The following is an 18,280-nucleotide window of genomic DNA, read 5'->3' as shown; positions in this document are numbered from 1 at the left end:
CTCCTCGGATTGAGGAGAGCGTGTTGTTCCAAGATGCCTCAGAGTCCCATAGTAGCATACTGTACACTACAAGATTTAGGCTCGCAGTGAAAAGGCTGGGGTGGGGGGGGTGAGCGGCAGGCAGACGGTCGGCAGCAGCAGTGTTTATGGACAGACTAAGGAACAGGAAGAGATGTAGATGATAAAAGTCCTCTCGTTTGATGTGCTTGAGCTCAGGCACAGAGACACAGAGACACAGAGACACAGAGACACAGAGACACAGAGACACAGAGACACACACACACACACACACACACACACACACACACACACACACACACACACACACACACACACACACACACACACACACACACACACACACACACACACACACGTGGGCACAAGTGGTATACACCACGGTCCCCACCCAGGGATCCAGCACGCACATCCCTCCTTCTCAGACCACGGCATAGGAAACAAGATGGCGGTAGAGCCAGGGGCTCACAGTTGTTAAGGGAGAGAGTCTGCACTTCAGTTCTCTTTCTCACTTTCTCCTCTCTCTTTCTCCCTGTTTCTCCCTCTCTTTCCGCATCAGTCTGGGGAGAGAGAGAGAGAGAGAGAGAGAGAGAGAGAGAGAGAGAGCATCGTGGTCTCCTCACTTCCTCCAGTCCCACCTCTCTGGGATTAGGAGACAACAATGTTTTTATCACTTTCAGACAAACCTTCTCTGAGGAAGAAAAAAAAGTCTTGTGAGTAGTCTGTCTCAGCTGTGAACAAACTGATTGGTTCCCTTTTCATTTGAGTGACCGTCGCCATGGGCGCAGGGGGCTGAGGGTCAGGTATTGAGCATGATGTCTCCTTGCCCGGAACCCCAGTCCACAAAGTCCGCCTCCCCGCTGGAGTGGGGCGGGCTGTCGAGCGAGATGCCCCGCCTCTCCCCGAACACCTTCTCCTGCAGTTCGATGATATCGTTGCGGATGTCGGCCATCATGAGTAAGAGGAAATCAAAAGAGCCAGGCGGTCCCTAAGGGGAGGTGTGGGAAATGGAGTTATTCATCAAAAGTTCCTTGGTAACACCTTATTGAGTTGACAGAGTTGAAAGTTTTCATGTGGGATGGTGCCCGAAGTTGTACTTTTAATGTATTGTTTGTTAGATGATATAAGTAATTCTTCATTTAGAAGAAGAACCAAATCAGTGCGGTTTGACATTTTTTGGACAGTATTTGTAGTTGCAAAGTAAAGCCGAATATTGGGAGTGTGAATGTGATACATTACCTGAAAGTGTCTTTAGCTAGGAATGTACACAACACTAACATACCATCTTTAGATAATAAAGTACTCAACCTCTACTGTCTTTAACTATGAATGAACATAACACTAACATACCATCTTTAGAATATCCCAAATCAACAGCTCACTGTCCGCCCGCATCGCCAACTCCCCCACTCTCGCCCCTCCCCCACTATCATTTTCACCCCACCTGACTCCATCCCTCCCACCCCCTTCACTGCCTTCACCCCAGTTGACTCCTCCTTCATCACGGACCTCATGACCACCTCCAAGGCCACTACCTGCTCCCTCTACCCCCTCCCCACTACTCTCACCAAGGCCTAACTCCCTGCTCTGATCCCCCACCTCACCGCCCTATTCAACCAGTCACTATCCCTAGGCCACGTCCCCTCCCTCTATAAACTCGCCGCTGTCACCCCTGTCCTCAAAAAAACCACCCTCGACCCATCCAACCTCTCCAACTACCGCCCCATCTCCAATCTCCCTTTCTTTTCTAAAACACTTGAACGCATTGCTGCCTCCCAACTCCACTCCCATCTCCAGTCCAACACCCTCTATGAACCCCTTTAGTCTGGCTTCCGTCCTGCTCACAGCACCGAAACTGCACTGGTTAAAGTCATCAACGACCTCCTCATCTCCGCTGATTCTGGTGCCCTCAACATCCTGATCCTACTCGATCTTAGTGCAGCCTTTGACACAGTGTGTCACTCCATCCTCCTCCAAAGGCTGCACCAACTGGGTGTTGAGGGCACAGCACTTGACTGGTTTTCCTCCTATCTCACTGACAGACACCAATTCATCTCCCTCTCCGGCCATACCTCTTCCCCCTCCCCAGTCACACAGGGGGTCCCCCAAGGCTCAGTCATCGGCCCCCTGCTCTTCATCTGCTACATTCTCCCCCTTGGTCACATCATCTGTAAATACCACCTCAACTTCCACTGTTACGCTGATTACACCCAAATTTACATCAGTACACAATCCCCCCACAGCCCTCCCCTCAGTCACATTGAATCCTGCATCACTGAACTCCAAACCTGGATGACCCATAACCTCCTCAAATTAAACAGTGACAAGACGGAACTTTTCATCATCGGCACCAAAACCACCCTCACCAGATCCGGACCCATCACACTCACCATCAATGACTCCACCATTACCCCTTCCCCCCTAGTCCGCAACCTCAGCGTCATCCTCGACCCCCATTTGACCCCCATGTCCGCTCCATTGTAAAAACATCCTACTTTCACCTCCGCAACATTGCCAAAATTCGTCACTGCCTCTCCCCCCCTGCTGCTGAATCCCTCATATACGCCTTCATCTCCTCCCGCCTTAACTACTGCAACTCCCTCCTCACTGGCATCACCTCCCGCTCCCTTCATAAACTGCAGATGGTCCAGAACTCAGCCGCCGCCTCCTCACTAACACCCGGTCCCGTGAACACATCACTCCTGTCCTCCACTCCCTCCACTGGCTCCCGATCAAGGAACGCATCAACTTCAAAACACTACTCCTCACCTTCAAAGCCCTCCATAGCCTGCCCCCCCCCCCCCCCCCCCTCCCCCTACCTGACTGACCTCCTTCTCCCTTACCGCCCCACCCGTTCCCTCCGGTCCTCTTCCACTGCTTCCCTCACTGTCCCGTCATCCAAACTTAAACGTTTTTGTGACCGGGCTTTCTCACGGGCTGCACCCATACTCTGGAACACCCTCCCTCAAACTGTCCGAGACTCTCCCTCACTCTCCACCTTTAAATCCTGACTCAAAACCTACCTGTTCTCCCAAGTATACAACCTTCCCTACCCATAACCACCCTCCTCCAACCTACCACCTCCCCTCCCCTTCCCTACTTTCTCTTTCTTTGGGTTTTGAAAAGAACTTTATAAATAAAATGTATTATTATTATTATTATTATTAGATAATAAAGTACTCAACCTCTACTGTCTTTAACTAGGAATGTACACAACACTAACGTACCATCTTTAGATAATAAAGTACTCAACCTCTACTGTCTTTAACTAGGAATGTACACAACACTAACGTACCATCTTTAGATAATAAAGTACTCAACCTTTACTGTCTTTAACTACAGTATGAATGAACATAACACTAACTTACGATCTTTAGATAATAAAATACTCAACCTCTATGTCTTTAACTAGGAATGTACACAACACTCCTTACCATCTTTACAACAGGTTTGAAAACCAGTTCATCTAAAAACTTGAAACAGACTTATATGGTTCTTGGTCTGAAGGATTCAATTAGATAATTACTCATGTAATTCAGTGTAACTAGAAGGGCTATGTGAGTATTTAGTAAACATGGAAGTTGAAGCAGACTTACAGGTGGACCTCTGGGGCCAGGCGTTCCTCTGTCACCCTATAAAGAAGAAATCACCCAAATAAACGTAAAGTGGGAGTGCCACCCATTTGAACTGTTGACATGTCATTCCTGTGCCCCAGTGCAGTTGAGTCAATGTGAACATGAAACACTCTCTCCAAAGCTAAATAAGAGCAAGAACCCTGGTAATTGTGATGTCACCCACATGTAAAATGTGGGGCTGCTCCATAGACAATGAGTGGGGCACTGACTTGGTGGAGATATAAAATGTTAAATTGAGTTATTGCACCCAAATTAAGTTTATATTCTAGTATTGTAAACAGGTCGGAATCAGAATTTAAAGGGATAGTTCTGATTTTTGGACATTAAGTGGTATGAAATACTTGCTAGTAGTACAGAGTTCTGGGATGGTTCCATGTGAACCAGGAAGCAATTCAGAAAGGCAAATGGGGTCAATAATAAAGTGTTAATCCTTACAAATGTCTTATGCTTCACAGCGAGCAATGTGTTGGAACTAGTCCCAGTATGACACAGTTACAATGCGTTGGGCTTTGTTCCAACATGAATCAAGGAAATAGGAAATGCACGAGGACTGCGGTTTTCTGTTGTAGATGGTTAAAACGTTTTCCTGCATGTCATGCTGTGGATTACTTTTTTGTCTCCTGACTTCGTTTGCTGCCTGTCTAAAGCTTCCCGGTTCACTCAGAACCAATTCAGAACTGCAGGGACTCATTGAGTAAGATAATGGCATTGCATAAACTACACTACTAGTAAGTATTTCATACCACTTGATGTAAAAAAAATCCAAACTATCCCTTTAAGCCTCATATGGTTTTAAGAGCTCTAATAGTTTATTTCCATATATTATGAGCCCACATCAGTGCCCCATTCTTTATGGAACAGCTGCATATTCTACATGTGGGTGACATCACAAATTCCAGGAGAGAGTAGTGCATATTCAATACTGACTGACTGACTTATCTTGAGGCATAGGAATAACATGTAAATTCCCCTTTCAACAGACACAACAGGGAAGTTACTGTACATGTTGCAACATATTGTGACAGATCTCCTCCCCCCTCCTTGGGATACGTGAAGGAAAGGAGATATATCCGTCACTTAGGTAGCTGATTAGTACTGATGTAACACACCTGCACAGCATTTAGGCACATCCACCTCACATGCACACACACACTAGCTGATTAGTACTGATATAGTACACCTGCACTTAATTGGTAGACACACACCCCACGTGCACTCACAAGCATCACACACATTACATTAACCCTGAGATGAAGAGAGTTGAGTTGAGCGGAGTATGGTGTTGGAGTGTTGGTGTAGAGAGAGAGAGATTATTGTTCAGAGTTGCGATGGTGAGAGGAAGTAAAGGAGAGGAGAAAGCGAGATAGGTCTTCTTTGTGTACCGAACCCTGGACTGGCTGAGATACCCCCCTGTGTACTGACCTTTTGGACTGGACGACAACCCTGAACTGTGAACAATCCCTCTTTCTGTTGGCGAGCCTGTTTTGCGTTATTGACCGCCGGAACCAGTCGCGGACTGGGACCATAATTCCTACCGGGAATTTGACTCAGGCAGGCCAGGTCAGGCCCATACCCATAACCCCCCCCCCCCCCCCCCCGGGAAAAAAACTGCGTTTTGTATCTTGCTGCGTTGTATCATGTGGTGGCACTGTAGAGGCTGTATACACTAGTATAAATGCGACCTTCAGCACCATGGACAGCGACGCTGTCACAAAACGGACCATACAAGTTGTATACACTACACCAAAGTGTCCTTTATAGAAGTTTACCGGTGCAGTTACATTACATTTCGCTACTTCACTGGCGCTCTCTGTGATCTAGTCGATTCATTATAGTATCACTCACCCTCGCGCTGCTGCCGTCAGTTCAACATAATGATGCGTTCCTTACATCTCCGCGGCTTCAATATCAGCATCCAAATCATCCATCAGACTTATAGCTGTTCTATTTCACGGTCAGGTTCCAACAAACTGTCTTCTTTAACTCCCAGCAGTACATCCAATAAAGTGATCAAGTGATCAACATCCAGAGTTTCCACGTCAATTTCAATGTCCATCTGATTCAAAACTCGTGTAGTAACAGGGAAGAGCCCTTCGGAGCTAAACCAATCAGAGAGGGTCTTCGCTGTATGCGGGCTAGCCAATCAGAGAGCGTCTTCGCAAACTGCGGCTACGAAAAAAATCACGCATTCCTGCCTGCTTGCCTGAACTTATATATGCGCAAATAGAAACATGTATACCGACCTGGCCTGCTTCGGAGTTCAGTGGCCTGACTGCGGGCACAAACAAACAAATAAAAAAATTAAAAAAAGCATTTGCCAGTCTGCCAGGCCACCTGGAAAACTCCTGGTGTCTCCGATGGCCAGTCCGCTAGTGGCCGGAACGGATCACAACCATTCTATTGCTTTCCCCCCCTGGATTCACCATATGTTCAATAAATACTTGTATTGATTGATATTGGTCTTGGGTGGACATTCGCATTTGTTTGTATTTGAACCGTCGCGAACCTGTATCCCATCAGGTTCGTCACAATATATATATAAAACATATAATGTGAATGTTTTTATGTGTTTTATGTCAACACATAAACCAACCATTTTCTTCGCTAGATGGGGAAGAATGTGCACGTTAGCTATCAATCATTTAATCTGGGCTAATGTAGACGCTGGAACCTCCTGGATGTCACCATAAAACTGAGATGCATCGCAGTCAGTACATCAGGTGAAACTGACTTGAAAGGGAATGTGAAAAGACTGGAACTGAATGCAGACTCAGTCGAATATGTTTGCCGCCAATAAATAGCCTACTCTGTGCGGCTACGCACCAGTTGTAGCCTGGGTGACCACACATTGCCATAGGGGCCGGAGAGCGGAGCAGCTGACTAGTTCAGCTCGCATGCAGGTGCACACTGCGTTGGCCGAAGCCAATGCAGAACTTCCTATTCTCCACAAATGTGTAATTTTGTTGTTAAAAACCTGCCGAGGTTAGTTTCTGTAATGAGTATACTGTCACCTTCATGGCAATATGTTTGCCTCAATAGATTGCACTATTTTACTCTGTCCATTCTTTTTATTACAGGTTCTACACTGTCAGGTTTTAAAACTGTGTGGGGGACCCAGGCCTAGAACTGCGCCCTGAGAGAAGGAACTGCGCCCTGAGAGGGAGGTTTTCCCTGAGAGGAAGGTTTGAAGGGTCAAAGTGGGTATCGAACAGGAAGGAAGACTGTTTTAAACTGTGGATATCAAACAGGGAAGGTAAAGACGGTTTTAAACTGTTAAACAGTAATTCAGAACTATTTTATTACACTGCATTATTTTACTCTGTCTATTCTATTCTACTATTTTATTGCACTGCACTATTGCACTATTTTACTCTTTTTATTATTGTCTATTTTAACCGTTTCTTTCGAGTTAACTCGTTATAGCCCGCCAATCGAATTATGCCAACAACGAGTATACTCGTTATTATGATCGTTATTTCTTTTATTCGCTATTTCCATTCATAATTCATCCTGCTGTGCTGTGGGAATGTTTGGCACTCTGTCTGAGATCGCAACGGCCCGATACCGCCACCTGGTGGTATGCGGCCGATGTTGCACTTACTTTCTGGAGGAAGCTTGACGTGCGTCAGTGAATGTCTTCCGGGCGGAGTTATCTTGTAACCTGGATCAAGATACACACTCGATTGCATTGAATCGCCTTCGGAACGCCAGAATCATTATGCTTTTGGAGCTTATGGCGTAGGCCAAATGGACATACGATCTAGCAGATGGCAATCAAATAATTGGAATATTCTTTTTGCAGTGTTATTGGCCAGAGGTAAGAGCAATCTAACGTTAATTTCAGCTTGATTGTCCATTGCCATCATTGCCGTCGCTCTGATCAACGTATGCTGTTGTACTAACGAATGCCGTTTTAACAATCAATTAATCATAAACAACCCCCCCCCCCCCCCTCCTTTCCTGCATGCATGATGGAACATAATATATACCAATCATATGCATTTGAATTTTTTATTGTAGCGTGTATAGGGACGAAATGCCAATGGATTAAGTATAATATGTGTCGCGGCCTATTACTAGCGTTCCAGGAATTATCCTAGACCAGTGTAAAACTATACTTATATTCACCACGGTATAAAACGACAATGTATGTGTAACGGATGGTATCGTGAAGCGTAGTCAAGAAGGGCTGGGGTGAGTAGCGGTGCTATGGGTTAAACTCACTCTCACATCCTCAAAAGACGCATAGACCCATTAGTTAGAAGTGGATTCACCTCTTGGTATAGCGGTCTGTGTTGCTGCCTGCGGTGTGGGAGACCGGGGTTCGACTCCCACTCGGGGCATCGAAGTTTGAGGTGACGTTGTCACAACCGTTACATATGGATGGAAAAAATATTACTTTTCCACATCTTGAACGATAGATACCCGCTGTCAAATGGGCCATAGTATTGCATATATAGCTATAATATTTAAATAGTTATAGCCCTGCAAACAAGGTGAGCGACTCCCACCATTTACAGTGATGGCGTCAGCTGCTAAGGATGCGTATATTGCGTGGCAGTTATTGTGTTAAAACGGCCATAGAATCAAACCATAAACAAGGTGGCTTATTGGGATGTTAGATCCTAATGTGAAAACTGTGATTTTATATGTCTGCACTTTATGTGCAAATTTTTCTGCTATGAATCACTTTGAGGTGCAATTCTTGTATGGAAGGTGCTATACAAATAAAGTGTATTATTATTATTATTATTATTATTATTATTATTATTATTATTATTATTATTATTATTATTATTATTATTATTATTATTATTATTACACAGTATCTGCTCTCAGTGTGGTGTGAAAGGGCCATGTTTTTAATGTGAATAGCCTTTAAAACATTACAGTATAGTAGTTAAATGTTTACAGGGTGTACAGACACACACAGGGAGATGAGAGGATAAACTGACCTTGAGTCCATCTCTTCCTGTAGCCCCTGGAGGTCCCTGAAGAAACGAGAGACAGTGGGAAGGATTTAGAAGACCATTTCTCTTTTATTTTCCTAGCAAGCAGGATACTCTCCCCACTAGGTTTGAGGTCATTGGTCTCTAGCTGGCTGTGATGAAGGTCATCTTACCACTGGTCCTCTACGGCCCTTCTTGATGTGCTCTAGGTCAGGCTCTGGACCCATGGGTCCCATATCCCCACGTGGACCCTGAGGGCCAGGCAGGCCCCCATCTCCTGGCTCGCCCCTCTCGCCTGGCTCTCCGGGGTGTCCTGGGAAATACACATGTATAGAGGTTTGAAAAATGTATCTTTACTGATATTGTCAGCAGTGAGGGCCATGAACACAATGTGATTGAAATGTGTCTCTTTGTATAACAATCCTAGATACACACAATGTGTTGCTTTAGAGCAGTGTTTCTCAAATGGGGGTTAGTGGACCCCTAGTGGTACGTGGGAGTACTGCTAGAGATACAGAGAGAAAAATCCTATATCTCAGAATCAATATTGAATATGATGTTATTTCCCATGTGAAAGATATCGGTCATAATCAGCCAGTATCACCTCGTCACCTGCGTTCGTGAAGTTTCTGCGTTGTGTTTATCTCCGAAGTTGACCTTCTCATACTGGCTGTACAACTGTTTCATCCCCGTTAATGCTATCCGTAATCAGAAGAATTCGACACTTGCAAACATGGTACCTTTCTTGGAAAAACGTTGTTTATTCCATAAACATAGCTCCGTACCAGATGTAACCAACTCTGTAATGTCCTTGAACAGTCTTAATTCATTCTTCTCCACCGTCTCTTATGCTATTAGTCCAATGGTTCTGGGCCTTGTCGTCGGCCAAAACCTCCCGTTAGCCGAAGCTAGCGATGATGTGGCATATTCCCCTCCCCCACCCAGCGAGGGTGAGGAGGGATCTCGAAGTCTCTGATCAGCGCGTCTGCTCGATTGTGCGTCGTGTCTCAATCTAACTAGTCTCCTGAAGACCCCACAGCTTACCGTCTTCAAGTCTCGCAATGTCTACCTCTCTATCGTGACTGTTACTATGGCAACGGCACCCTTGACCCAAATCACTATAGCAACGGCGATGTTGATATTACCGCCCCTCTTACCCCAAAACAAACACTGTGGCTTGGTAATGCACTTTCTCCAGAGCGAGTAACTTGACGCTGTGGCTATCAGCTGTTGATGTTAACAGCACAGCCCAAATCCCAAATATTAGTCTGCTGCTAACACACACTCTCTCTCTGTTGTCCTCCTCCTCTGAGATTTGAAAAACATAGATTCCTTCACATGTCAGGACAATGCATTTATAATGTATATTTCCATTATGAGGAGCAATGTAGTTTGGGGCAAAGGGCCCAAAGGATTTGTTCACAAAATAATACAGCTGTAAAAATAAAAACTAGAAGGTTGATAAAAACAGTTGGTGAAGTGAATAATCAAAAGTGGGTACAGTTTGAGAAGCAATGCTTTAGAATCTAGACGCCTTTGGGTTGCCCTTGGTACAGCCAGAGACCAGGACGAAGGGAGACTCGGCTCTTCCTGTCTACTCCCATCATCGGCTTGTTTCATAGTCAAATTGTTGCGATTTTGGTTGGAATCGATTGGTACGATGCCCATGTTGGGAAAATAGGGTCTTGGTGGAAAATAAGTGGAATTCTCCTCTAGGTTTCGGACAGCCCTGGCTTGTTGGCTAACCTTGTTGAGTACCAGAGAGATGGTGAAATACATATTCAGGAAAAGACACGCTACCTGGGACCCCAGGGGATCCTGGAGAGCCAGGAGGACCTGGCAGGGTGGGGCTGTCGGGTCCTTTCCTCATCCTCCCCTGAGACGGCTTATCGCTGCTGTTGGCCAGACCTGGAGACAGCACCTATACACACAACAAAGAGGACACACACACACACACACACACACACACACACACACACACACACACACACACACACACACACACACACACACACACACACACACACACGCACACGCACACGCACACGCACACAGATCAATATTATCATAATCTTTACATGGAAAACCATTTAGATTTAGATTGAGTGCCTGCCAATGACACAATATGTTTAGGCTCTGGACAGTACACACACTGTACCTGGTTCGGGGACTGTGTGTTATCCAGTCGTAGTTTGAGCTGCAGCAGGCTGTTCCTCATATTAGTAAAGTCCTGACAAGTGAGGGAGCAGGAGCCAGCGCTCATCAGTGTATCTGACTTCCCTGATGAACTCACTGTAGGAAACACAAAGAAGACATGCTAATTCTAACAGGATTCTATAGTAGTGTTGTAGCATTCGTTACGGACCAATGTCATATTTGAGACGAATCAGGGCAGATTCTCTATGGGTCAAAGTGCTATGCATGGAAGCTACCACTAGGGGCAGAGTGGCTATCTTGTCTGGCTCCAAGTTATATGCTTGTGGCACAGTGGTTCGGACCAATCAACGTCCTTTGAGGAACTACGGGCATACATATATATAAAGACTAGATGGCGCAAGGCGGAGTCTCCTGTGTAGTTCACCGGCGGCCATCTTGCTTCAGTTAACTACTGCTTTAACCTGTTAAGCCCTATTATCTGAAAATCCTCCTAAAAACACATACCTAAGTAAATGGAAGATTGCTCCACTTCTACAAGGGGACATGAAAAACTGCCACTGAGCTCGTTCAGCACCTTATCGCGATCACGTGTACAACAAATCTAAGCAAATGAATAAAGGGAAGATGATTAAGGTGAGTGATCTGAACAAACAAAAATACTCTTAACACTTTAACTGCCGGGAACGTGTTTAGGCGTCTTTCCTAGCCATGCTCAAGTTGCCGAGGACACCGTAACTCGTCTTTGATATCAATATTTCAAAAATCTGTGATCGAAATCATATTTCCCCTCCGGAGCCTTGACACACAGTGCTGGCCTCCTCTCAACCCTCTAGCGGTTCAAGAGCGCCATCTGGTGGCCGATCGGCAGAAGCGCCAAACAGGAAGTCATGTGGATGAAGTGGTGATCGTCCATATTACTTCCGGGCACTCTCTATAGGTCCCGGGACTCGATCTCGACACAATACATAGCGATCCGTTGCCAATAACTCGATAAACAACATGATTTGGACGTATATACTATTATACAACCTGGAAATAGATCGCGTATTTCTACATCCCATAATAGGAATATTTCAGTTCCACGCTCATCGTCCAACGGCGCGAGGAAGATACGGTAAGATTCAGCATTATTTTTGAACGTGTTCGATATAAACTGCTCTGATGATCATATCACCCACACTAGATGAATGATATAACGCTGCCCACGGAATTATAAACGATCCCCCGCCCATCCGGTCATCATCAGATGATACGTAGAAACTTCTAGAAGTACGTCCAATTGAAATTTTTGTTCTCGCACAGATTCCTACCAAACTGTATTTCATCATCAATATAATGCATTTGGGGCTATAAATCACGTTCTGGAGAAAGCTGCAGAAAGAGATGAAAACATACTTATACTTTAGACCATATTTTACTATGAATATGTGAATGAAAAACTTTAACGTTGCTACACAATGAACAATACATATAGGACCTTGAATGGGCCCTAATAATGGCAATCTAGCAATAGAATTTAAAAAGTTATAGCCCTGCAAAGAAGGGGAACTTCTCCATGTTAAATAGAGCTGGCAACGGATGGTATATCATGAATTTAGCCTTAGGCAATCAAAGTGTTAACAAGCTGAAATCTTGACGGATTTACAAACAGTTTGGTTTATTATAAACGTTATTAACGTGGCTATGATTCTTGCATGGAAGAATTTTTTATCAAATTTTTTTTATTTTCATATGAAGGTCCATTATAAGTATGCAGTATGATAACTACATCTCTGACGCTTTTAACAAACCAAACGGTTGAAAATTTTGCAAGCTATGGTTATTTCAATAGTACATGCCACTAAGCCTCTTCAACTCATTCAGAACGCAGCGGCCCGCCTGATCTCAAACCTACCGAAGTCGGCCCCAGGGGCGTATCTAGACCCAGCACTTCAGTAGGGCACAGAAGGGCACCAACAACTACGAAGCGGGAGCGCGTAGCGCGACCGCGGAAAAAATTTGGCCGGTTTTGGCCGGTTTGTGGGCGAAAATGGGTGGATTTTGTAACTATTTTTTTTTAACTTTATTTCGGTTTTATGGTTAGGTTAGGGTTATGTTATTTAATTATTTTGGGGAGCCAGCCCCCCAAACTCCTGAAATGCATAGAAATCTATGAAATAAATAAAACAATCTGACATTTATATTAATTAAAAAGAGCTAGCCACCCAAACCCCTAAAATACATAGAAATCTATGCATTTTGGAACAGTTACTATATATATAGTCAATAAAGCATTTAGTCATACTTAAAGTTTAAAGTGCTTTACTTGCATTGAACATTGCATTGAACATTGAACATTGAGGAGACATCATTAGAAAGCACAATGTATGTTTCCATAGTTACGCAGATGACACACAATTGTACATCTCCGCTGAACCAAATGATCACACAGCTATAAACTCCATTTCCGCCTGTCTCTTAGCAATAAACAAATGGATGACGAACAACTTCCTAAAATTAAATGAGGGCAAAACTGAAATCCTACTAGTCGGTCCTATAACAAAAAGAGAAATGTTACAGAGCAATATGGGGCAACTTACTCCTTGGATCAAACCCGAAGTTACAAGTAAGTGATCATCTACTACTGGTCTATTGAAGGTTCCAAGCCACAGTCTAAAGAAAATCAGGGATGCAGCCTTTGCTAACTATGCACCAAAGTTATGGAACACACTACCTATGGACATTAGGGAAGCTAGATCTCTTAATATTTTCAGAAATAAGCTAAAAACGTACCTCTTCACCATAGCCTTCTAATACACCCCGCTGTTGATTGTACTGTAGCACTATTTTACTCTGGCCATTCTATTGCATAATTTTACTATCTATTCTACTATTCTATTATTGCACTGTATTATTGGTGTGCAAACCAGTCAACTTACAAAAAAGAGCCTGTTGGAGGATTTCAACAAGATAAATGCAGTGCAAAATATTTCACTATAATATTTCAAAGCGAAGTAAAAAATATTATAATAATTATTTGATCATGTTAAATGATCATTTGATCATGTTAAAAAAGGGAAAATAAAAAACATTTGTTAAAAAAAAAAAAAAAAAAAAAAAAAAAATTTATTTATTTTTTCATCACTGGGGCACAGATGATCATCACTAGGGCACGTGCCCTAGTGATAGTGGTCTAAATACGCCTCTGGTCGGCCCATGTCACCCCACTTCTTAGGGACCTGCACTGGCTCCTCATTGCTGCACGAATCCGCTTCAAGGCCCTCGACCTAGCATACCGTGCGGCAAAGGGAACCGCTCCCGCCTACCTCCGGTCAATGGTCTCTAACTACACACCCTCAAGACCCCTACGCTCTGCATCTTCTGGCCGCCTCAGACCCACTCCTATCTAAGCTCCGGGAGGGTCATCAAAGAGAAGTCGCCTATTCTCAGTCCTTGCCCCACAATGGTGGAATGAACTACCCACCCCAGTTAGGACAGCCGAAACACGTCGACTAAAGACGCACTTCTTCAACCATTATCTGAATACAAAAAAAAAAGAAAAAGAAAAATCGAACCCTAACTAACCGTACTGTCATGCACTTGTCCTAATAAACTAACCTACACTGTAGCACTCAACACTTTGATGAACATGGTTGCTCAGCTGATAGAGTTGTGCCCTTCCTGATGACCTGTCGTACAGAACTTGTAAGTCGCTTTGGATAAAAGTGTCAGCTAAATGACCAAATGACTAAATGTAAATGTAAATGTAAATGTAAATGTATAGACATTCATGTTATGAGATGGCCGCCATGTGGCCACGTCGGTCTCTGTTGGCCAGCAGCGCGGCTGAGTCATCTAGTGTTTATATAATCAGAGGAGTGTCATCTAGTCTTTATATAATCAGAGGAGTGTTGTGCAGAGTTAGTTCGGAAACAAAAATTGTGGTTCTTGAAGAGGTTAGCATAGATTCTGCTATAGCACCAGTTATATCAGAATTCTAAGGTATTTCTTCATTGAAAGAAAAGCAACGAGTGGCACTAAAGGCTTTTCTCAAGTCCCTTCCCTCACCATGGGACCTTATTTCGGAAAAGATATGAATGGTAGTCAACGGTGAGAGACAAATAATTTTTTTTATCCCATTTGAGTTGTGCCATGAATTACATACGTTTGTCAAAAGTGTAATTGTCAGCTAGCTAACGTTATATTATAGCATCAAAAGCTATTGATAATGTTAGCTAAAACTTGTAACTTGCAGATGTGTGGGCGGATACGGAAGGGAGGATAACAATATTGAATATTCTCACAGGAAAATAGCACTAATCGCGTTATAGATCGTATAGCTTTACGCTCTGCTCTATTTGGAACTATCCCTTTATCCACTCTAATAATGAATAACTTTCTCCACATGCACACACCTATTCACCTCCGCCTGGCCACACCCACATCCGCTCCTATATAAGCGGGGTCATGGCCATACCATCAGCTCCTTCCCTACTTTCACCACAGAAAATTTCTGTAACACACCACTTTAAGTTTAGTGCCAAAGTAGTTTGTGAGGGATGTGCGAGAAGAGGAGCTGCGTTGACATTGTATCTTTGTTTTCTCTCTCACAATTTTTCGAGAAAATAAAGTGATAATGTCTTCACCACTGGAGAGTCTAGAAGATGATGATCGTTCTGACCTCCACCGGCACTTCACATTGGGGCACTGAGCAATCCCCGCCGGCGTTGTCTCCGGCTGGATACTATGCCTCGGGGGGCGGTCGGCTGTGTGATAACTGACGGTCTCCCTGGGTGGGTGATGTTTTTTGCGACGCGAGCCTCGGGTGCGTCAGTTGTGAGCGGACAACTGTGTGCAGCTTGCGAAGGTCGGCTCCAACCTAGAATCCCTTTGTTGCCCCTTCTAGCGGCGTGGAGGTGTTCTAGTTTGATGCCCCACGATATAGACTCCTCCTCAGTGAAGTAGTAGCTTTGTTTTCCTGGGGCCATGATTCAGAGTCTGCGGTTCGATTCCCCGGGTCTCTGGAAAACGGATACCCTCTGCCGCCGTGCTGGCCCCGTTTTTCAAGCCGAAAACACCCGGCACGAGGGATGTAATTATTTGCTCACCTGCGATAGGGCTAGCCGGCTGACTAATGTTCAGCGTTCAAAACACAGCGGGAAGCGCCGGTAAAAATACCCAAGCGGACACGGTGCTCAGAAAAACAAGATGAGAGCGAAAGCCAAACAGGAGACGGCAAAGCTACGAAAAAGAACATCATTGTTCCAGCAGGCAGCAAAGGTATACTGACTCTAACGTTACTGAAGATGCATCGGCAGTAAGCTCCCCACCTCAACCGCCCGGTCAGCTCCGAGTCCAGGCAGACAGACAGCCCAGCCAGGCCCCCAGCCACGCTACAGCCGCCGAGACAGGTTAGAAGAATAGAACGTTTTATTCGCCATAACCAGTATGCTACTACAGGTTACATGTATGCATCAAAACGGTTACATTGTTTGTGTCGCTCCGCAGAGCTGAGCGTGAGAGCGCGGAGTTGGGCAGTGGTCTCCTCTAGTGAACGAGAGTGTTGTTATTATTATTATTATTATTATTATTATTATTATTATTATTATTATTATTATTATTATTATTATTATTATTATTATTATTATTATTATTATTATTATTATTTCACTTATCTCAGCACCCCCGCTGCTGAAGCCCTGATTATATTATATTATTATACAGTTCCTACTGACCCTATACTGTTTACAAAAGATGCCTGAAAAAATAAACATTTAAAAAAGTAGCCTACAGCCGCCGAGACCCGAGACAGGTTAGAAGAATATAACGTTTTATTCGCCATAACCAGTACGAGTAGCCTACAGGTTACATTGGAACTGGAATCTAATCCGTAATTTTTTTAGTACATGGTTTAAGTGGCCGCGATGTCCAGTGTGATGATAATAATGATGTGTGTTGTAGCGGGACGGCCAGTCACGATATTCAGGCATGGCACGAGATTATGGGTCATTGTAATTACGAGGATTTACTGAAACTGCAAGTAGTGTCAGAGCCTGCATAGGCGGAGGGTGAGCTCGACATTAGGTTCGGCTGTAATGGGATGGACCTCGTGCATAGCGCGCAAAATTTTCTCACTTTATTATTGATTTAGGGGAGTGGTCTGCCCTGCGGGGGGGCCCCGACATATTGCGCAACGTCACTGCTTATGCTACAACCATTGGCGCTAGCAGTGATGAGGTAGCGGGCCCTGGCACTCTGACGACGGCGTCATCTCTGGCAGAAGATGTCGTCGGGCCTGCGCCATGACCTGCCGCAGGAGGGGGGTGTCGCGCCGGAGCGAGGCTCCAGCTGGAGCCGCTTCTGGCCCTGCTAGCGAGAGGCCTTGTCAACGTGGTAGACCAACCTGTGTTTGCGGCCTTTTCGTCCTGCGTACGAGGTGCAGGTAAGATGTCCGTTGGACATTACCCCACTCTTCCTTCCTCCCCCTCCCGAATGTTTTGATTAATAACGATGTCTTTGTTTAACTCTTTCCGTGCCACTCACGAGATTTCTCGTGTTTTTTTATAGGTGGTTGAAAGCCACCCGAGCCTACCCGAGTATAGCTGAGCGGCGCCGGCGATCATTGTGGAGAAAAGCGCCCCCTGTCGTCTCCCAGATGACATAAGTGATTTTGGAATGGACTCAATGAAAATGGATGGGGAAAAAAATCCGGTACTCCACATTTTCCAGTCCACTGATCCAGCCGGGGTTACCACAGTTCATTCTGGAACCTCAGATCCCCGCTGATCATGGAGTTCTACTGTATCGCGTTGGATCCCTACACTTATCGATTTTTTTTAATGGTGATCAGGAATTGGAATATACCAGTTGGATACCATCTGATGTCAGGTAAGGACTCTATGTTATCAGTGTTAGGATAATCAGAGTAAGTTTGATGAAGTTATAAGCTGTTTTGTGAAATGTCCGCTTTCGGTTTCACTGTAAAAGTCTGTGAGGAAATCAACGGGGCGATTATCCGTGCGCGGCTCGAATGTGCTTGCGTGCACGTATAATATTGATCATCTAGCGTTTATTTGAAAACGATTCATAAAAAGGCAGACGAATATCAACGTTGTGGAATATTCCAGTAAAAGACGATTTTCATAGAATGCTCCAGAATGAACTGTTTTTTATCTGAAAACGGGTGCTTTTCTAAATGCTCTAAAACGGAAACGACGTGATAAAAAAACAATCTGCCTTGACAGCACTGACTGGAAAATAGTCTTTGATAATGCGATGGGCAGATTAGACACATAGCCATAATTTAAAACATAGATTAGGCGATATTAACGCATTGGCGCCGATGGTGGCATTCAGCGGGTAAAAAGGAAAACCCGGCGTGGCGCTCAAAGTGTTAACAAAACATATTATGTTGCTTCACTGCATTTGGAGATATGACGTGTGCTGTGTGAAAATTGTCTTGGTTGCTGTCTTGTATAGCTTAGGTTTTAGCATTTGCCAAGGCTTATGTCTTTCTCTCTACCTAAAAACTGCGTTATTTTT

At 44.5% G+C, this 18,280-nt stretch overlaps 1 protein-coding gene across 1 annotated transcript in view; it reads right to left on the bottom strand.

Annotated features, from left to right (window-relative positions):
- Positions 1–288: 288 nt before the first annotated feature.
- Positions 289–18,280, bottom strand: part of LOC311247104 (collagen and calcium-binding EGF domain-containing protein 1-like) — a 178,632-nt gene continuing 160,640 nt past the window's right edge. Inside the window, exons 6-11 of the mRNA XM_084337416.1 lie at positions 10,761–10,894; positions 10,403–10,523; positions 8,776–8,915; positions 8,609–8,644; positions 3,615–3,650; positions 289–1,006 (exon numbers count right to left, since the gene is read on the bottom strand). Of these exons, the coding sequence (XP_084193542.1) occupies positions 818–1,006; positions 3,615–3,650; positions 8,609–8,644; positions 8,776–8,915; positions 10,403–10,523; positions 10,761–10,894 (656 nt within the window). The 3' untranslated portion in view covers positions 289–817. The remainder of the gene's footprint in view (positions 1,007–3,614; positions 3,651–8,608; positions 8,645–8,775; positions 8,916–10,402; positions 10,524–10,760; positions 10,895–18,280) is intronic.

This window comes from Notolepis coatsorum, assembly GCF_963971535.1.
Source record: "Notolepis coatsorum genome assembly, chromosome: 20".
NCBI lineage: Eukaryota > Metazoa > Chordata > Actinopteri > Aulopiformes > Paralepididae > Notolepis > Notolepis coatsorum.
This window is presented reverse-complemented; position numbering and strand designations above follow the sequence as displayed.